Here is a 21,995-nt window from a genome sequence, read left to right as displayed (position 1 = left end):
AAAATTAAAAAAAAAAAAAGATGTTAATTTGTATGTTGTGAGATTATTTTCATCTTAATTTTCTGTGTTTCTAATTTAGTATGCACTCCTTTTCACTGAAGTTTATAGATGCTATTTAGGTGTCCTTAATTGGACACTCCATTGGGTGGAAACATTCCCATTACTAATAGATTTCATGAAAGATAAATATCAAAGAAGACTCAATGCATTTTATATCTTTTGTAATGCCTGGTAATGGAAAATTCTTGCTCCATATTCATTTTTTTAATGTTTATTTTTGAGAGAGAGGTGTGGGGGGTAGAGAGAAAGGGGGACAGAGGATCTGAAGCGAGCCCCATGTGGGGCTCAAACTCACAAACTGTGAGATCATGACCTGAGCCAAAGTCAGATGCTCAAGTGACCTAGCCACCCAGGCGCCCCTCCGTAATGATTCTTAATTCAAAAACTCACTAAAAGAAAATTCACTAATAAAGATTAGGTAAAATTCACATCCTAGTGTTTGGTCCTCTGACTACAAGAAAGAATAAGAGCCTTATTAAATGACCAGAAATCTCTCCCTTCTGCAGTATATGCTCCATATGCTGTGCTTTTAAGTATTTTTTCCAAAATCTGATAAATAGAGTCAAGTGAAGAAGTAGTTCTAACAATTCCAACCAAAGATACACAAACAAATAATGGGGTAGACAGGCCGTCAGCCATCTTTCAAATGGGTTGATGTGTGTCCCTCCAGAAGATGTTGAACTCCTAACCTCCAAGACCTATGAATGTGGCTTCATTTGGATAATCTATTTTTATTTCATTTTTATTTTAGAGAGAGCACGAGCAGGGGAGGGGGACAGAGGGAGAGGGAAACAGAACTTTAAGCAGGTTTCTTGCCCAGCATGGATCCCGACATGGGCTTGATCCCACAACCCTGGGATCATGACCTGAACCAAAACGAAGAGTCAGATGCTTGACTGACCGAGCCACCTAGGCGCCCCTGATTTCATTTTTATAAGGTGTGAGGTTTCAGCAAATCAGGACGCAGAAGGGAACTTCCTTATACTTATAAAGGGCTTCTGTGAAAAACCTACAAGTAGTAGCATATTTAAAAAATTTTTTTTAACATTTTTTCATTTTCGAGAGACAGAGTGTGAGCAGGGAAGGCGCAAAGAGAGAGGGAGAACAGAATCCGAAGAAGGCTCCAGGCTCCAAGCTGTCAGCACAGAGCCCAACGTGGGGCTAGAACTCATGAACCACGAAATCATGACCTGAGCCAAAGTCAGACGCTTAACTGAATGAGCCACCCAGGCGCCCCAAGAAATTAGGCAGTGTAAAGAAAGGCATGCAGAATAGAAATGGAACAAGTAAAACTGTCTTTAGTCACAGAGACTATGAAAAACTATGTAGAAGTTTCTAAGGAATCTACAAAAAGTTGTAAGAAATAATGTCTGAACTTGGAAGGTAGCAGCATTTATCAGTAACAAAAACAATAATTGTATTCATACGCCCACTCAGGGAACCACTGCAAGCGATAATTCAGAAAGCAGCAACATTTATATCACATCAATGAACATGAAAAACTTAAGGATAAAATTAAAGTGGACATATGTCAGAGCTGAACAGTGAAAAAGGCAAAACACTGATGAGAGAAAATCAAAATAGATAAACCATGCCCCTGGATCAGAACACTCAATATTATTAACGTTCACATTCCCTCCAAGTTGATGTGTGGTGCAAACGCAATCCCATTCAGTATCCCAGTAGCCTTTGAGAGAAATTGACAATTTGATTCTAAAATGCATTTGATGGGGCACCTAGGTAGCTCAGTCAGTTAAGCGTCCAACTTGATTTTCGCTCAGGACATGATATCGAGGTTCATGAGATCAGACCCCACACTGGGCTCTGTGCCGACGCCGTGGAGTCTGCTTGGGATTCTCTCTCTCCCTCTCTCTCTGCCCCTCCCCTGCTCACACACATTTTCTTTCTCTCTATAAATAAATAAACTTAAAAATATACTTAAAGGGGTGCCTGGGTGGCTCAGTCAGTTAAGCGTCGGAGTCTTGATCTTGGCTCAGGTTGCGATCTCACAGTTTGTCAATTTGAGCCCCATGTAGGACTCCACTGACATGTGGAGTCTACTTGGGATTCTGTCTCTGCCTCTCCCCCACTTGTGCTCACTTACTCTCTCCCTCTCTCTCTCTTTGTCAAAATAAATAAACTTAAATTTTTTTTTATTTAAAAAAATTTTTTTAACGTTTATTTATTTTTGAGACAGAGAGAGACAGAGCATGAACGGGGGAGGGTTAGAGAGAGAGGGAGACACAGAATCTGAAACAGGCTTCAGGCTCTGAGCTGTTAGCACAGAGCCTGACGCGGGGCTCGAACTCACGGACCGCGAGATCATGACCTGAGCTGAAGTCGGCCACTTAACTGACTGAGCCACCGAGGCGCCCCAAACTTAAAAATTTTTAAATATATATACTTAAAACATTTTTTTGCATGTACATGAAAATTAAAAAGATCTAGAATAGCCAGGATCATTTAAAAATCTGATAAACCAATAGCCTCTGTTTTCAAGACTTTTAAAAAAAGCTACAGTAATCAATATAGTGTGGTATAAGCCAAAGTATAGAAAAATGGATTACTGGAACAAGAGTTCAGAAATCAACTCATGAATCTATGACAAACTGGTTTTTAAAGATTTTTTTTTCAACGTTTTTTATTTATTTTTGGGACAGAGAGAGACAGAGCATGAACGGGGGAGGGGCAGAGAGAGAGGGAGACACAGAATCGGAAACAGGCTCCAGGCTCCGAGCCATCAGCCCAGAGCCTGACGCGGGGCTCGAACTCACGGACCGCGAGATCGTGACCTGGCTGAAGTCGGACGCTTAACCGACTGCGCCACCCAGGCGCCCCTATGACAAACTGGTTTTTAAACAAAAATGCCAAGGTAATTGAGTGGAAAAAGAAGAATCGTTTCAAGAAATGGTGCAGGAACAACTGAGTTAATCTATATGTGAAAAGAATGAACACTGACTCTTAGCTGATACCATCTATAAGGGTGCATAGTATATGTGTGGCAAGACTTCCTGGTTAGAATACAAAAGTTTTAGCTGTAAAAGAAGAACTTTCATCAAAACTCCGACTTTTAAGAAGATGCAAAGTTTCATTTAAAAATGCGAAGAGAAGTAACAGGCTGAGGTAAATATTTGCAAGATGTGTCTGTTAATAATGGACATATGCCCAGATTATATATATTTTTACCACACAGTATCAGGAAGATTAACAACCAAATTAAAAAATGGACAAAGTACGGGCACCTGGGTGGCTCAGTCGGTTGAGCGTCCGACTTCAGCTCAGGTCGTGATCTCACGGTTTGTGAATTCGAGCCCTGCGTCAGGCTCTGTGCTGACAGCTCGGAGCCTGGAGCCTGCCTCAGATTCCGTGTCGCCCTCTCTGCCTCTTCCCTGCTCGTTCTCTGTCTCTCTCTCAAAAATAAACATTAAAGGGGCGCCTGGGTGGCTCAGTCGTTTGAGCGTCCGACTTCGGCTCAGGTCACGATCTCACGGTTCGTGAGTTCGAGCCCCGCGTCGGGCTCTGGGCTGACGGCTCAGAGCCTGGAGCCTGCTTCCGATTCTGTGTCTCCCTCTCTCTCTGCCCCTCCCCCGTTCATGCTCTGTCTCTCTCTGTCCCAAAAATAAATAAACGTTAAAAAAGAAATTAAAAAATAAATAAATAAACATTAAAAAAAATTTTTTTTAAAAAAAGGGCAAAGTATATACTCATATACTTCATATACTTCATGAGGAATATATACATATTTCCAGTAGTACCTGAGAAAGTGCTCACAACATAGGAGGTCAGGAAAAGGCACAGTAAAAGCCACACTGACCAAATAAATAATGATCCCAGAAACAGACCCACACACGTATGGAACTTTGGTTTATGACAGAAATGGTAGATCAGTAGGAGAAAGATTAATTGTTATGTGTTGCATAAATTCATGTTTTGTTGGACTGATCTTTATGCCTGTCCTCTGCCCCAGGTGAAGAGTACAGAAGAGGAAGCCGTCATCTTCTGGAGCGGCAACATTCTCAACAGAGGTGAGAATGCGCGTTCCATAAGAAACTGTTCAGGGTCAGTGGGTCTGATCTGATCAACACCCATCATTCCCCTGGGCAGCTGTGGGGTCTGTGGGGAGAAGGACAGAAAGAGATCACAGTGGGGGGCGGAAGGAAAAGGAAGAATATTATTCCTCCTGGCCTCTAAACACAGGTTCTCCACCAGAGGAATACCACCCCATTCCCCAACATCTATATCTAGGGATGTTTGAGAAAGTGCTATAGTATGTGCTTTTCTTCTTCTCCCGTGCTTATTGGGGGCTTTAACTGGTATTTAACGGGGAAAGCAGATGCTAAGTGTTTCTGTAATCAATAGGACAGGCACACATGGTAAAGAAATACCTCACCTACAAGGCCATTGGCCCTCCTACTGAGAAACAGGAAATGTTAATGATAGGGTTTGGGGTTTAAGGAACCATATATCGCTACAAAAGTCCAGCTGCTTTACGTGGTTCCTTGTGGAGACTCCTTCTGGCTATGCCAGGCTTCAGTCCTGGTGATAATCAGAAACATGACAGAAAGACCCAGTCGGATGAGGTTGACTTTGGTGTAATCCCCCAGTGTGGTACCTGAGAAAACTGAAAGAACGAGATCATGACTGGTATCCCTTCTGCTCAAATGGATCTACCAAATGTGACTCTCACACACCCGCTTGTGTTTCCTGGCCAGTGGTCTTGTACCTTCACTCAAGTTTTATTGAAAACATAATGTAGGATTTCATGAGGTCTATAATAGCCCTTCTTTTTGTCTTCTTTCCTTTATATTCTCTGTGCCCTCTCTCTCTTCCTTCGTTTATTTGGTCTTTATCTCATTTCCACTTTCCCGCATTTCCTTTCTCCTTTCTCCCTCCAGGGATTAGGGATTAGGAGCAACACAAAAGACTCAGAGCACTTTTATTGCCTTCTTCAGGCTGTCATAACAAAATGCCACAAACTGGGTGACATAAAGCAACAGAAATGTATTCTCTCACAGTCTGAAGTTTCGAAGTCTGTTGCGACCGGTGCAACAAACACCGAGATCAGGGTCCTGAGGGTAGGGGAATGTAAGAAAAAAAGAGAGAAGAGAAGACAGTTTGGGAACAGGACGGTCCCCTGGGCTGATGGCCCAAGTGACGGCTTTATTGTTGCTGTACACAATCTTTTATATCCAGACTCTTATGGGTCAGGCCATTCTAAGAATAAACAGGTTTCACATAATCGCTGCCAACCAAAACATTTAGTTCTGTGTTTCTTGTGAATTTTCTAGACGGGTCACAACAAGACCTTGTTGATAAGATTGCTAGCAAAACACAATTCCCATGTTTGTTTCTATCTGACTCGGGGTAGAAAAAGGGAGGTAGCATTACTGCCAACACCTGCAGACCACAGGCTTCAGGAATTAACTTTCTCAGCCTTGACAAGGCTTTCGTATGCCATTGAAAGTGGGGGAATGGGAGGAGGAACCACCGGGTTGGCTGAGTCAACAGGGAACCGTTGCTCGACCCAGTCTCAGCCTGGCACTGGGGCCCGGCCTCCCACATGAATGGGAGGGGGAACCACCGGGTTGGCTGAGTCAACAGGGAGCCGTTGCTCGGCCTGGTCTCAGCCTGGCACTGGGGCCCGGCCTCCCACAGAAGTCTGAAGTCAAGGTGTTGACAGAGCAATACTTTCTCCAAAGATTCTAGGGGAAAATCCTTCCCTCTTTCCTCTTCTAGCTCCTGGAAGCTCCAAGCACTCTTTGGCCTGTGGCCACATCACTCCAATCTCAGCCTCTGTTTTCACATGGCCGTCTTCCTTCAGTATGTCTCAGTGTCATTACTTACTCCTCATCTTTTAAGGACACCAGTCACATTGAGTAAGAGTATTCCCTAATCCAGTGTAACCTCATGTGAAGTTAACAAATGATTATCTGCAAAGACCAGATAATGCTATTTCCAAATAAGGTCGCATTCACAGGTACTGGGAGTTAGGACTCACACATACCTTTTGGGGGACAAAAATCAACCCATTACGGCTCCAGCAGAGTGCCAAAATCTCGTAGCTGGCCCAGTATCCTCATAGCACAAAACTTAAACTTCATATAGGCAGTGAGCCCGGGAATTTTGGAATTCAGAAGCTAAGCATCTGGGTCATGGTGCATATCAGCTGCAACCAAGTAGGGCTTGAAGTTGGCTGTGGACCTGGTTCCTAAGGAGGAGCCTGTATGTGCATCATCCCTCTCAGTAGAACTGGGAATAGCTATGGCCTATAAACAGGGAATTTCTCAGCGTCACACATCCCAATTACTGCCAAGTCTATCTCTAAACTCAGCGGTAACCACGTTTCCTGAGGTGAGGTCCATGGAGAGTAATTTCTAATGATGCCACCATATTTTTAAAAATTTCTTATTGTTTATTTTTGAGAGAGAGAGAGGGAGACAATGGGAAGGGGAGGGGCAGAGAGAGAGGGAGACAGAATCGGAAGCAGGCTCCAAGTTCTGGGCTGTCAGCACAGAGCCCGACGCGGGGCTCAAACTCAGAAGCCGTGAGATTGTGACCTGAGCCGAAGTCAGATGCTTAACTGACTGAGCCACCCAGGCCCCGATGATGCCACCATATTTAGAAAGTCCCCTCCCCCTCTCATTACTGACCATACAGGCCTTCATTTCTAATTATAAAACGTTTATTGACTGTGGGAAGAATCAGGAAGACACAAAGTTATAAACCAAGAAATTCATTTGTAGCATCCAGTGAAGTAGAATTATAGTAGAAACCAAGGTAATTTTCAACGATGTAGTACGGGCCTGACGACCCAAGTAGATACCACACACATGACCCAAAAGCAGAGTGCTGTAGAAACCCTGCATCTGGAGAACAAGACAGAGTCATCGAAAATTAAATTGTTAACGCCAAGATAAACCAAAATGGTAATAGCTGCAGACAGTAGTAGAAGGAATTCTGCTGGTGACCAGCTTAATGATTTTAAAGACTGACAGGAGAGATCATCCAAGAATGCAAAATAGAAAAAGGTGAAACAAATGGAAACGATGAAAGACTTAAAAGGAACATAATGGGCGCAATGGAGAAATGACAAAGACTAACACAACAGTCTCTGATTAAAAATAATGTATTTCCGGGGCGCCTGGGTGGCTCGGTCGGTTGAGCGTCTGACTTCAGCTCAGGTCATGATCTCATGGTCTGTGGGTTCGAGCCTCACGTCGGGCTCTGTGCTGACAGCTTGGAGCCTGGAGCCTGCTTCTGATCCTGTGTCTCCCTCTCTCTCTGCCCCTCCCACACTCTCACTTTGTCTCACTCTGTCTCTCAAAAATAAATAAATGTAAAAAAAAAAAATTTAAAGAAGGACATGGAAAGGATAGGGAATTTGGGATGAAAGAACAAGTAGGAAAAATAATCACTATCTATTGTGTCTCTTTGGCCAAACACACAGCCCTGTAAAAGAATCACCCATGAGATAACAAGCTATTGTTGTGGAACAAAGTTCCCAGTCACTTTATGACAGACTTCCTTAGATACTGGCAGCACTTGGCTAGAGTTAGACTCAGTCACCAGGCTTCCCCAGACTGCCTCATGGTTATTGCCCTGCTGGAGCAATCTAGAAAATGTATCGGGATGGGGGGGGGGGGGGCGCCTGGGTGGCTCAGTCGGTTAGGCGTCCGACTTCGGCTCGGGTCATGATCTCGCGGTCCATGAGTTTGAGCCCCGCGTCGGGCTCTGTGCTGACAGCTCAGAGCCTGGAGCCCGTTTCAGATTCTGTGTCTCCCTCTCTCTGACCCTCCCCTGTTCATGCTCTGTCTCTCCCTGTCTCAAAAATAAATAAACGTTAAAAAAATTAAAAAAAAAATGTATCAGGGGCTGTAGAAGAAATGGCTAGATTAAGTGCACTTTGGGATAGAGAACGGTCATAGTGTGATTTGCGGAGTGTCTGTGTGGGTACGTACTTTTGCCTGAGTGCTAAGAGCTTCTGGAAATTGACATCATGCCTGTACATGAATATTACTGTAATAAAGATTTTACGTTCACAAGGAGTTTAGTTAGACATGCATTTCTAAGAAGAGAAATTTCCTTCTCCCGTATGGAAAAACGGTTTGGTGTTTCTGGGGGAAAGTGAGAAGTTGATAGGACTTTTAGGTGCAAACACGTGCACGCATCAAGAAAAGCAGGGGTGCCTGGGTGGCTCAGTCGGTTAAGCCAACTTGGGCTCAGGTCATGAGTTTGAGTTTGAACTCACAGTTTGTGAGTTCGAGCCCCGCGTCAGGCACTGTGCTGACAGCTCAGGGCCTGGAGTGTGCTTTAGATTCTGTCTCTCTCTCTGCCCCTCCCTCCCCTGCTTGCGCCTTTTCTCTCTCTCTCTCTCTCTCTCTCTCTCTCTCTCTCTCTCTCTCTCTCTCTCCCTCCCTCTCTCTCCCTCTCTCTCTCTCAAAAATAAACATTAAAAACGGTTTTTTATTAAAGAAAGAAAGAAAAGTCTGAGAAAGTGGAAGATAGTGGGCGTATGCCAAGGCATGCTAAGGACTGCTGTTGCAAAGTCAGAGGAACACAAAAAATGGAGGAAAGAAACATGTAGAGAGAGCAGAGACCTGTGGACGCCTCAGAAGTTGCACATGGGAAGCAGCATGACCCCCACGTCTAGACAGAGCCTGGTGTCCCTGTGCATCAAAGCACCAGGGGCCTGGACCCTTGTCCCTCCTGCCCAGTCCCTGCAGAGAGGGCAGAGCCCCAGAACAGATCCGTCCCCATTGTGATGGGCCGTACTGTGGCAGGAGGGCATGTGCCACTTCTGATGTTGCTGAAACTGGGCAGAAGGCAGAAGACCACGGTCAGACCGCACACAGTGTGAGCAGATTTAGTGGTGGAGATGAGATTTCCTATGGGAGCGAGTGGGATGTCTGGAGTCACAGAATGTGAAAGGACCTTAAGCTGCCCATAGCTGTTGGAAGATCAGAGTAGAGGGAGGCACTTGAATGTGAGAGTCCAACTTAACCTGTAAATTAAACTTAGTTAAGAAAAAATACCGGCAAGCATCGAGTAGTCATTTCAGGTGAATTCCTGCTAGAACTCAGCGCCCTCCACCTGCCGTCTCTTGACTGAGGACCACGCAGGTTCTGAAACCTTCAGAGCTCTTCAGTTCCTGCCTCCCCGATGCCTGCCCTCACTCACTGCCATGGATGCCGCTGGTAGGGATGGGGACCCTCTCCCTGCTTCTCCACTGGGGCATATCTCTCTGAGGCTCCAGGGTTTCACCCAATATGATTAGGAAGAACATGTTGGTTGGACACAGGCTTGACCACGTGGCTTCTCATCACACTGGCCCAGGCCGCAGAACTCAGGTTCACTCTGCACAGCACCTCCACAGTGATCAGAGGGGACCATTGTAGAAGTCTTTTGTAGACCATTGTAGAATCTCACTGGGGCTGCCTCGAAGCCTGATCACAGGGGCACATGTTCTCTCAAGGACAGAAGATGGGAGGGACATGCTTTCTTTGCTGACAGACGACGGACAGTCCTATGTGATGGGTTTCCAGGAGAAATAGCTCCTGAGCTGGGGGGAGGGGACGATAGGATTCATTCCCCCATGGAAATAGCAGTAATCTTCCTATGAGCAGTCTCTAATCACTGTGACAGCCCTGCAGACGGGCATAACTGTCCTCGTTGTATGGATAAGGAAATCGGGCCCAGGCACCACAACCCGCGTGCGCAGGAGAGGAGGCTCCAAAACATGAGTTGAATTCACTTCTTTCCTGGAAACACAATTAGAAGGCCTAAGAAGGACATTCTTTTCATTTTCCCACGGTGAGGGTCTGATGTAAAGAGAGCGCATAGACTATCCTAGAATCTAGGGATCAGAGAGATGTGGTAAGAACTTGGATCCAGTCACGTGCCCAAAACCAAGCTGAGAACCACAAGCCATTCTTGCCTGATGAAACCAGGGGTTTTGGCACCTGTAGACAGACATCCTGAGCTGTACCTTGTTCCACACCCAGGAAACTTTAAAACAACTTTATCGAGATGTAATTCACATGCCATACAGTTCACCCATGTAATACGTGCAGTCCAGCGGCTTTCCTTTATTCACAGATGCGTGCAAATACCACCCAAATTTAAAACGTTTTCATGGCTTCAAAATGACCCCCCATTACTCTAAAGCTTTTGCTGTATTTCCCTACCCCCACCACCTGCAGCCCTAAACACTAGCCTGCTTTCTCTGTGGGTTTCCCTACTCTGGACTTTCCTATGAGTGGAATCGTGTATTATATGGTCTTTATGACTAGACTTTCACTTAGCATCATGAGCTCCTCCCTTTTGTGTCTTTGGAATGTCCCCCCCTCAGCATCTGGTCAGGTACCCCAAGGACATTTCTGTTTTGAAGACCTCATACTTGTATCCGTCTTAATTTCCCATTGTAACCCAGTGGAAACAGAAATACCTTTAGAAGCAGATGGACTTGGGCTTTGACTTCTCTGCTCATTCTCCCTGTGGCCCTGAGCAGGAACCCTCAGCCATCGGTCCCAGGGTCCTCATTTATCCAAGTGGGCCTAATTCCCACCACACAGGAGTGTTTGCAAGGGTCAGAGTGACATGTCCCACAGAATGCTCTAGGAGATGATTTTGGGCAATGCAGTGACGTGGTATTCTATAGCTTTGATCATGGCGTTAGAAAGTTATTACCCTTTCAATCACGTTATGCCCTTCTGATCACATCAAGGAGAGAAGATGCATTTCAAGCCGACTTTAGAACACCTTTATCTCTGGCTCGTCACTCTTTGTAACTAGGGAGTGGTTGGCCGTGGGCTCAGAAGCCTGACCATCAACAGTGTAAGGCTAGCACGTCCTAACATTTTTTGCCTTTCCATCGTATTCTATATTTATATTTACCCTCCTTTACCAGGTAGGTGACACTGCATTTTTAAATTATTGCTGTTTCCATTTTCAAATAAAAACGTGTATTTAAAGAACAAACGTTGACTCCTATTAGTAAATTACTAAATGAGTAACAGTGGTGCAGGCATAGCACACAGTCATGAATGTGGAATGTACATATTTGAATATTGGAAAAAACTTGAGTGATGAATGGATGTAAAGCTTGCAGCGTGGGCCCTGACATGAGTGAAGCGATCTGTAAATACAACCAGTGTTATGTCTTTTGTATTTTCCGCGTCTCTCAACCTGTCCATCCACCCTTATCTTGAACCCCCCAGCATACCATCCTAAGGAACGTACCAAAACAAAGGAAGGAAGGAGTTCCACGGTCATACTGGCCATGCAGCCTGATCCAAGGACCCCTCTTCAGCTTTGCAACCCCTGGACGGAGGGCAGCTCCATGTGGGCAATGACCTCTTTCCTCCAGCCTTTCCCTTCCTTCCTCTCATGTGACCCGCAGGTCAGGAAAAGAAAGTCAGGTGATGTCACATAAAACATTCTGAAAATGACACAGTGGTAAAGATGAACAAACCAGCGGTTGCCCAGGTTGGAGGGTGATGTTGGGGAGAGCGGTGGGTGTGACAGTAAGGCACAGCATGAGGTGATAGATGGATCGCTATGTTGGTTGTGCTGGTGGCTCCATGAATCTACAGGTGACAAAACAACATCAAACCCTACCCTCGCATTGTGCTAGTGTTAGCTTCTTGGTTTGGATCTTGTAATGGACATATCGTGGAACCATTGGAGAAATTGGGTGCAGGGTACAAGTATCTGTCCTGAGTTTGCAACTTCCTGTGAATTGAATGACTTCAAAATAAAAGTAAGATATGATTGAAGAGGAAAGGCAGTCTAAAACAGACATGGGCAGTCACACGTTAGGGAGTGGAAACATCACAAAGTCTGTTGCATGCACAGCCAAGGCAGAGACTGAAGCAAGATGTGGTTGTCCAGTGAACAACTGGTGTCTCTGTGATGTGCCACACTCATACTGGGCATAAATCCAAAGTTCTGTCCATTTGACCACTCCTGGCCAAACACCAGCTAAGGGGGTCTGTTCTCAGTAGGAACCATGAGTTTTACTCATTGGGTAGAAGGAACAGAAAAATTCTCCTGGTGCCTGAGGCTACCAGAGTGTCCACATTGAAAAAGTCTGCCAAAAGATTTGCAGCCTGGGAGAAGTTCCTGTCTGCCCCCGGAACCCCGAAGCAAGACTCGTCCATGATCTGATGAAAGCCAGTGCAACAAAACGAAGCAGATGAAACAAAGAATTACATTTGCAAGAATCATCTCTACTCCAAACAGGACTTTTTTTTTTCTTTTTGAGAGAAAAAGAGAGAAAGCACGTGGGGGAGATGGGCAGAGGGGGACAAAGAGACAAACTTAAGCAGGCTACATGCTCAGTGCAGAGCTCGGTGTGGGACTTGATCTCATGATCCTGATATCATGACCTGAACCACAGTCAACAGTCAAGACGCCTACCGGAGCCACCCAGGCGGCCCCAGAACTCCATTTTTATAAGCATATATCCCGGGTTTTAAGAGAGGAGATAATAGTTCTAAAATAAGAATGAGTATTTGTGACAACAGGATTATGAACAAACAGCAACAGATCATGAAGGTGAAAATATTGTGGATAACCTTTTTACACCTGCACCAGATGACGAAGAAATCCTGGGTACAGCTCAGAAGCAACTTGATGCTATGAAGTTGAGAGGGAGCCTCCCAAAATTAGGCAAAATATGGAGACTCTATGAAATAAAATTGAAAAGACACATAGGATAAATAAGGAAAGTTTCACACTTGACTAATTGCTGGTCCCGAAGTACAAAATAGAGAATGGAGGGGGGTCGATAATATGCAGGAAGCAGTGTTTTCCCTACATGTCAATGGCATCACAGTTCCTATGGAGGTAACTGCACGTGCTACCCAGCCAGACTCTGAAGTTTTAAGTATTTTTTTCAAATCATCCAAATTTTTTGAATGTGTCTTTATGTTCCATTCTGTGCTCTGCCCCAGGCAAAGCTGTGGCAAGAGGTAAGCCTCGTCCTTGAGTGGTTCTTCATAGAGCTAAGAATGTAGGTTCCACAGGACTGTTAAGGATCGGCAGGTCTCTCCATCCGCACTCATCATTCCCTGGGAAGCCCTGGAGCATGTGGGTAGTACAGACCTAAGGACAGGGGAGGAAGGAAGAGGAAGAATATTATTTCCCTGGCCTCCTAACACAGGGTTCCCCACCAGGGGAACACCACCCCACCTCCTATTCCCCGTCTCTAGGAATGTTGGGAAAGGTCCTGATAGCACTCATTATCTTGTCCCACAATGACTGGGGCTTCAGCCGCTCTTTAATGAGAAAAAGAAATGGTGCTGAATGTTCCCACAAGGAACAGGACAGTCCCACATGGTGAAGAAATATCCCACCCAAAGTGCCAATTGTGTCCATGGTGAGAAACACAGCATGTCCCCATGGTGGAGTTTGGTGTTCAGAGAACCCCGCGTCACTATACCAGCCCATGAACAAGACAAGAACAGCTCAGCTGTTCTACGTGGATCCACGTGGAGACTCCTTCTGGCTGCACCAGGCTTCCAGCAGGACAGCGCCCATAATAACCACAACTAGGGAAGCCAGACCCAGGCGGATGAGGTTGCCCGTGGTGTAGTCCCTCGATATGGCACCTGGGGGGACTGGGAGAGAGGAGAGGGTCAGCACCAGCCAGTAGAGGAGCGCCCGTCCTTCCCACGTGGATCTGCCCAACGGGACGCTCCTGCACCCACTTGTGTGCCCTGGCCAGTAGTCAGCTGTGGCCGCCCTGAAGTTGTAATCAGTGAAAACCCAACGTGGGATTTCGTGAGGGTTCTAGTGGGTCTTCCTTGGTCTTCTGTCCTTTGTCTTCTCTCTGCTCGGTCTCTCTTCCTTCACTTATTGGTTCTTCATATCATTTGACCCTCCCACGTGTCCTTTTTCCCTTCTCCCTCCTGATATTAGGAATCAGGCTTAGGAGCAAGACCAAAACCCAAAGTTGCTGCCCCGAGCTCGGAAATGATTCGGTGGGTGTCTGTGCACCCCCTCCTCACGGCAAAGACTTCAGGCGGCCGTGAGCTCAAGAAAATTCAAGCCCAGTAGCTAAGCACCGAGAGCACTGTGCATTTCATTCCCACCGCACCCAAGAAGAGCTAGGGCTCAGTGTTGTCCTGGGCTCCTAATGAGGACCTGGGCTGGCGTTGGCCCTGGCATTGGCCCTGGCTCCTAATGAGGACCTGGGCTCCTAACGAGGACCTGGGCTGGCGTTGGCCCTGGCTGCTAACAAGGACCTGGGCTCAGGGTTGGCCCTGGCTGCTAATGAGGACCTGGGCTGGCGTTGGCCCTGGCTGCTAACGAGGACCTGGGCTCAGGGTTAGCCCTGGCTGCTAACCAGGACCTGGGCTCGGGGTTGGCCCTGGCTCCTAAGAGGACCTGCGAGTGAAGCTTCCATGTCACACAGGCCGTGGGGGCAGAGTTCATGTGTGAGCCCCCCAGCCACAACGTTTCCCGGAGACAGAGTCCGTGGGAGGAACCCGTGGTGACGTCGCGGAGCCCAGGGTGCCCTCTGCACCTGTCTGCGCTGGCTGCACGGTCCCTGCTTTCCAACCAGAGGGCGATGGGCCACCACAGCTCACATGCACACGTCTACGGTGCCACGGAAGCACGGGGTGTGGCATCCGAGGAAGCAACGTTCTGGCCAGACACACAAGATGGTTGTGGAAGATCCTGCACGGGTGACCCAGAACCCGGCGGCCGGGGCAGCAGCGCGCACTAAGACCGAGACCGCAAGCCATGAGGCTGCCATCACCGGGACGACCCACAAGTCTAAGAGACGCAAAGGGTAGGGGAAGGGACGCTGACGGTTGGCGGGATGGATCGTTTGCAAGAACAACTTGAGCAATTCTCCAGGAATACAGAACAACAAAGGCCAAAGGCTAGAGGTTAGGAAAGGGCAGGTGCGAGGAGGAGATGACAGTAAAATCAGAAGAGAAAGAAGAATCAGAAAGGAACAGAAGCAACGCTCTCCAGGTAGAAAAAAGAGCACGTCGTTCACCTTAAACGGATAGCGTTGTAAGTCAGTGATGGGTCCACCCAACTGGGAAAGCAAGCAAAACAGCCAAAATAAAAGCAAGCTGATGAAGAAATGAATTGAATTTCTCCAACTTCTGAAAAGTCGTGCAAAACCTCACCTCTCACCCGGATCTCAAGACGATCGCTAGGCTGTGAGGCCCAGAAAGGAGTCCCGGTCTGGAAGTAGACACAGCTGTAGTTCCCGGCGTCCCCGACTGTCACGGTCTGCAGGGAGAAGTCCGCCTCCTTGCCGACTGGGGTCCGGAGCCGGATGGGCTCTGCCACTCCCGCCTTCAGCAGAGCGAACCTCATGGCCCCGAAAACATTGTCTGGCCTCTGGCACTGCAGGGTCACATCGTCTCCCGCGGTCACCACACCCCTTTGGTGGGCTTGCAGGGAAGGTTTAGGGAGACCTCCTGTAAGAGAAGGGGGGCTCTGAGGTCACGGGGAGAAGCCTGGGGTCCCCCACTCACCCTTGTTCTCCTGCAGGGGGTTCCTGCTGAGGGTGGGACACAGATCCCTGGTGTCACCCTCTTTCGACTCTGCGGGAAGGAGGTCTCCCCGCCCCCACGAGCCCTGGATGAGGCCAAGTCATTCTGTTGCTGTGTTTCTCCCCCTTCTCTGTCCCGTCCTCTGGTCCCTCCCCCAGGCCTGTCCTGCTCCTCACCTGTCACCAGCAGCAGGATGACCTCACTGGGTGGTGATCTTATGTCCGGGGCCCCTGGTCTGTAGCACTCACAGGTGTAGTCTCCAGCGTGGCTGGTTCTTAGGTCAGTGAGGTGAAATTCAGCCAGGCCCTCCTTGGAAGCCAGTGATCGTGAAACGTCCAAAACAACATTACCCTTTTTGAGAACAAAGTCGACATCCTTGGTCGGGGTCTGGCATTGCAGCCTTACACTGCTTCTGGGAGGCACCACCCAGCTGGGCCAGGCCCTGAGGGTGGGCTTGGGAAGGGGCTCTGGAAAGAAGCAGATTGGGGACAGGATTTGGTGCCCTCGCCTGCTGTCAGGAAACCCCTTGAAGGAAAGAGAAGGGATGTGGGGAATTTGGAGTGAAGGAGAGGGAGGGTTTAACTGAAGGAACACTCACCGTCAGTCCCCCTGCTTCCTTGGCCAGTGCACAGTCCTGCAAGAGAACCATCTGTCTGTGAGACCTGAGCCCTGTCTCAAGGGGACCTCCCCGGGGCAGGGGGGGGGGGGTGCTGCCACTGAGACCAGACCCTGGCGGTCACGCATCTGGGAGGGTTCTCATTTCCCCATGCTGGACCCAGGCTTCCACTCCGCCCTCAGCTCCTGCCCCATTTCCCACAGAAGGTCTCCTCTTTGGATGCCACCTGCCACTCCAGGGGCTCTCCTGGCTTCACAAGCGTCCACAGACCCCTGGATTCTCAGCCTCTATCATGGACAGGTTCTTGCATTTCTGTCAAGCTGGTGTTACAGTTCCTGAACATCCCCCCCACCAGCCCCCGCCAATTCACCCTGGATGTAGAAGGCAGGAACCCTGAAAAAGATCAGGAAGCATGGGACTTGAATGTGACCCTGGGCCACCTCTGATCTTGTCTGAGACCCTGAGTGGGCCTAACAGTCTGCAGACAGCCTCACCTGTGCCGGAAGAACCCCTCCCCACTCCATGCTGAAGGCTGCTCTATGCCAGGGACACCTGGGTGGCTCAGTCCATTAAGCGTCCAACTTTGGCTGCAGTCATGATCTCCTGGTCCATGAGTCGAAACCCCACGTCGGGCTCTGTGCTGACAGCTCAGAGCCTGGAGCCCGCTTTGGATTCCGTGACTCCCTCTCTCTCTGCCCCTCCCCCGCTTGCACTCTGTCTGTCTCTCTCAAAAATAAAAACTTAAAAAAAAAATCCGTTGACTTAGACTTTCTTTCTTTCTTTCTTTCTTTCTTTCTTTCTTTCTTTCTTTCTTTCTTTCTTTCTTTCTTTCTTTCTTCTTTCTTTCTTTCTTTCTTTCTTTCCCTGTGTGAACCAGTTTTGTGTCTTAGTCATGAAAAGGGGGAAGTTACCAGGCCTTTGTGCTAAAATTGTCTCGGGAAATCAAAAATACTACATTCCATGTTTTGAAAAAAAAAGAAAAAGAAAAAGTGATAAATAGCCAAAACATGAAAAGACCCAAGCATCCAGTGAAGGATAAGTGGATAAAGGAAAGGTATGTGGTCTGTACAGACAATGGAATACTCTTCTGCCATTTGAAAGGAATGAAATGCTGGGGTGCCTGGGTGGTTCAGTCGGTTAAGCATCTGACTTCCTCTCAGGTCATGCTCTCGCAGTTCATGGGTTTGAGCCCCACGGTGGGCTCTGTGCTGACAGCTCAGAGCCTGGAGCTGCTTCTGTTTCTGTGTCTCCCTCTCTCTCTCTGCTCCTCCCCTGCTCTCACTCGGTCTCTCTCTCTCAAAAGTAAATAAACATTAAAAGCAATGAAATGCTGATAGATGCTACATCATGAGTGGACTTGGATGACACTTTGCTGTGTGAAATTAGCCCAACACCCAAGAACAATTACTGTGTGATTCCACTGACACAAAGTACCTAGCTAGAATGGGCAAATGCATGGTTATCAGGGGCCTGGGGAGGAAGCAGAAAGGAGTATTCATGAACGAGTACAGAGTTTATGTCGGGGATGACAGAAACGTTTTGGGTGAAGGTTGCACATCGTTGTGAATGCACTGAAATGCCACCGAACTGTGTACTTACAGAGAGTTAAGAGGATCAATATTATTTACATATATTTAACGTAATAAAAAGTAGAACATAATGGGTGTGTTTACGGTATTGAAAAGAAAATTCTCACCAATGCCAGACAAAGTGGGAGTCTGAAAAAATAAATTCTAGATGGCATGGGACAGCTCACAAGGGGATTGCGATTAGGACAGAGAAGTCAGCGTGTGCTCTGTCTTGCCTCACGGGACATTTCGGGGCCTGTGAAAATTCAGAGCCTTTGCAGTCCCAGCCCTGTGTCCCTCAGCCCCCTACTGCACTCCTCAAGACGCTCGGTCCCAAACACCTTTGAGGGAGGTAAGGAGGTGATGTAAGGATCGCTCTGTGGGGCCGCCTGACGTCTTGGGATCAGAGAACTATGGAGGGAGGGAGACAGTTTTAGCATAAAGATCTGGTAGTTTCGGGGCGCCTGGGTGGCTCGGTCGGTGAGGCATCTGACTTCGGCTCAGGTCATGATCTCGCGGTCCGTGAGTTTGAGCCCCGCGTCGGGTTCTGTGCTGACAGCTCAGAGCCTGGAGCCTGTTTCAGATTCTGTGTCTCCCTCTCTCTGACCCTCCCCCGTTCATGCTCTGTCTCTCTCTGTCTCAAAAATAAACGTTAAAAAAAATTTTAGTGTTTATTTTTTTAAATGTTTATTTATATTTGAGAGAAAGAGACAGAGGGCAAGTGGGGGAAGGACAGAGAGAGAGGGAGACAGAATCTGAAGCAGGCTCCAGGCTCTGAACTGTCAGCACAGAGCCCGACGAGGTGCTTGAACTCAATGAGCTGTGAGATGTGACCTGAGCCACAGTTGGACGCTCAACTGACTGAGCCACCCAGGTGCCCCTTTAGTGTTTATTTTTGAGAGAGAGAGAAAGAGAGCAAGCGAGAAAGGGGCAGAGAGAGACAGAGACACAGAATCCAAAGCAGGCTCCAGGCTCTGAGTTGTCAGCACAGAGCCCCACATGGGGCTCAAACTCATGAACCGTGAGATCATGACCTGAGCCAAAGTCAGACACTTAACTGACTGACCCACCCAGGCACCCCTCTTTATGTTTTACTTTTTAAAGGTACGCTCTGCGCCCAATGTGGCTTTTGAACTTCCAACCCTGAGATCATTAGTCTCGCCCCCTTCGACTGAGTCAGCCAGGCGCCCCCTACATTTGCATTTAAAATATTCCGCTCTAGGGGCGCCTGGGTGGCTCAGTCGGTTAAGCGTCCGACTTCAGCTCAGGTCACGATCTCGAGGTCCGTGAGTTCGAGCCCCGCGTCAGGCTCTGGGCTGATGGCTCAGAGCCTGGAGCCTGTTTCCGATTCTGTGTCTCCCTCTCTCTCTGCCCCTCCCCCGTTCATGCTCTGTCTCTCTCTGTCTCAAAAATAAATAAACGTTAAAAAAAATTAAAAATTAAAAATAAATAAATAAAATAAAATATTCTGCTCCAGGGGCACCTGGGTGGCTCAGCAGGCTACGTGTCTTCAGCTCAGGTCATGATCTCACAGTCTGCGAGTTCGAGCCCCACGTTGGGGTCTGTGCTGACAGCTCAGAGCCTGGAGCCTGTTTCAGGTTCTGGGTCTCCCTCTCTCTGACCCTCCCCTGTTCATGCTCTGTCTCTCTCTGTCTCAAAAATAAATAAACGTTAAAAAAAATAAAAAATAAAAAAAAAAGATCTGGTAGTTCCCCCCTTTTCACTGCTGAGACACAAAACTGGTGGTCCACACAGGGTAAAAAAAAAAAAAAAATGGAGATGTGTTAGAAACATGGGCCTAATCGCTTCAGTGGCCTCCTGTGCTCTGTTAGCAGGAAGGAGATGGAACTTGGTAGATGGTGGTTGGACACACCTTCAGGCCACGTGGGGTTTATCATTCAGCCCCAGGCCCCTGGCACATCTCCTCTGATCTCACCCCTGTCTTGAGCAGGACACTTGCTTAGAGGCCTCATTGCTTATGGAGGCAAGAGGAAGTCCTCTTAGGAGAGACTCACTCGCTCTCAAAGCCAAACATGGAAAAAGGTTTATCTCATTGCAGTGAGGCAGAGAATGAATAGTCAAAAGGTGGGAACAACCCAGGCACCCACCAACAGGCGGATGGAGAAACAAAATGAGATCCATGTATAAGTGGAATAGTACTCAGCCGTCAAAAGGAGTGAAGATTTCAGACATGTGTCCGGAGACGATCTCTGGAAGGTGTTGCTAGCTGAACCTGTGCCTAACCCAGCCAGAGGAGAATGAACGATAAAAGGGATAGTAGACATATTTTTTTTGGACACAGACGGGCGTGTCTTCCTACGACGAGCCTCTGACATAAGGGGCCCTCTGCGAGCAAGCCTGAAGTCTTGGGATCAGAGATCCATGGCGATGGCAGGAAGCCAAGTGCAAAGAGCCACGCTGACGTGAGTCCTCCCTTCCTGTTTGTGGATATCAAGCTTTGTTGGTTTCTGGAGACCAGTTCATTCTGAGGTACATTCTAGCTCCCATCACTAGGGACATTCTGAATCACGTATCTCTGCCTCCTCAGGGGTTTCCAACCCCGAAACCCTTTCAGACACTCCTAGAGTGCTCCATACCAAGGACCCCATGTGTGTGTCCCTCTTACTTCAACATCTTGGCTGAGTGGAAACATTTTTAGAACCCGGCGGTTCTGGGTCGAGATCTGGCTTCCCTGCATACCACCCATGCGATCCGAGACGAGGCACTTCGCTCTGCAGACTCAGATTGGATTCCTAATCTGCAGACGTGGACCTCGTTCTCTCTTGCAGGGTTGGTGTTGTGGGGAGTGTTGTTTTTATTTTTCGAGGGGTGGGGACCAGCGTGGTATTTCCCAAATGTGGAATACGTCCCATCAGTGTTAGACGGGATGAGTTCGAGGCAGAAGGAAGGACAGTCCAAGCGCTGCGTGATTGTATGCAGTAAGCACCAAGAGAGCCTCCTTGAAGCTAGCCTCTGACATACGTGGATGGGGGCTAATTGCCTCCATAGCAGAGAACTAGCAGCTCTCAGGCCCAGAAGCTTGACAAGGACCAGCGTATATTAGAGAATGCTAATACCGTTTCCTTCTCGCTGCATTTACTTTATAGTTTTTGTATTTGACCTGGATTTTTTTAAGTTTATTTATTTATTTTGAGAGAGAGAGAGAGCGCGCAGGTCTGTGTGTTCTTGAGTGGGGAAGAGGCAGAGAGAGGGAGAGAGAGAGAACCCCAAAGCAGGCTCCATGCTGTCAGTGCAGAGCCTGATGCGCAGCTCAAATCCCATAAACCATGAGGTCCATGACCTGAACCAAAACCAAGAGCCGATGCTCAACCAACCGAACCACCCGGGTGCCCCGACCTGGATTTTCATTCATAGTATCGAAAGTTTCTTTCCTAAGCACTTTTATTTAGGTAAAAAAGGCTAAGTCAGTATTAAAAGCAAAACATGTTAAGCCGGGGCGCCTGGGTGGTTCAGTCGGTTAAGCGTCCAAGTTCGGCTCAGGTCATGATCTCACGGTTGGTGAGTTCGAGCCCCGCGTCGGGCTCTGTGCTGACAGCTCAGAGCCTGGAGCCTGCTTCGGATTCTGGGACTCCCTCTATTTCTGCCCCTCCCCCACTTGTGCTCTTTCTCTCAAAAATAAATAAATATTATTTTTAAATTAAAAAAAAACACGTTAAGCCAATAAAGTACAGGTAGCAAAGGCTTTTCTGCAGAAATCATGAACTTGGAACATTCATTGAAATTTGTAAAGCACCAGTTTAGAAGTAATGTGTGCATTGATTGCACTCGGCAAGATTTCTGATACGTAGTATGTGCTCAATAAACCAAGGCTGATGCTTTTGCTTTCTCTTTCAATCCCCAGCCCAAACCTCTTACCAAGTCTGTTGTTTTCTAGGGTCACCCCGTGAGACTTACTGAGACAGAGCAGTGGGAGTAGCCTAGGGATCATGGCAGCAAACCAGCCTGTCCAGAGCCCCGTCTTCAGCTGTGCAGCCTGTGGGAGGGAGCGGAGCTGGGACGGCCACAACCTCGCTCCTGACTCCAGAGTGTGGGCAGGAACAAGGTTTCGCTAACTGTTAAGTTCCTCCTTTCACAGCTACAAACTGGAAACGTTCTCAGTGCTGCTGATTGCAACATGTTCCTCACATGCCCAGCTTCAAGGATTTGACTCACGGAAGTCCTCAGTCCTTGTCTGTCTTCAGATTGCATGCATCAGACATGCAACCCCCCACG

General features: G+C 47.8%; 1 protein-coding gene across 4 annotated transcripts; it reads right to left on the bottom strand.

The window, feature by feature from the left end:
- Window positions 1–12,935: 12,935 nt before the first annotated feature.
- On the bottom strand, window positions 12,936–21,898 carry LOC131499149 (T-cell-interacting, activating receptor on myeloid cells protein 1-like). 4 transcript variants are annotated; one of them, XM_058706945.1, is made up of 6 exons: window positions 21,639–21,898; window positions 16,177–16,212; window positions 15,755–16,045; window positions 15,207–15,503; window positions 13,533–13,679; window positions 12,936–13,164 (listed from the first exon to the last, which is right to left on the bottom strand). In XM_058706945.1, the coding sequence occupies exons 1-5, from the start codon at window positions 21,709–21,711 to the stop codon at window positions 13,537–13,539; spliced, it is 840 nt and encodes a 279-aa protein (XP_058562928.1). In that variant the 5' UTR covers window positions 21,712–21,898; the 3' UTR covers window positions 12,936–13,164; window positions 13,533–13,536. The 4 variants fall into 4 exon arrangements, with proteins under 4 accessions (XP_058562928.1, XP_058562927.1, XP_058562929.1 ...); XM_058706944.1 differs by having other exon boundaries at window positions 13,502–13,679; window positions 21,639–21,897; XM_058706946.1 differs by having other exon boundaries at window positions 13,502–13,679; window positions 21,678–21,894.
- Between the last annotated feature and the right edge of the window lie 97 nt (window positions 21,899–21,995).

This window comes from Neofelis nebulosa, chromosome 17 (assembly GCF_028018385.1).
Source record: "Neofelis nebulosa isolate mNeoNeb1 chromosome 17, mNeoNeb1.pri, whole genome shotgun sequence".
NCBI classification, from domain to species: Eukaryota; Metazoa; Chordata; class Mammalia; order Carnivora; family Felidae; genus Neofelis; species Neofelis nebulosa.
Note: the sequence above shows the minus strand (reverse complement) of the source record. Positions and strands in the feature narration are given on the sequence as shown.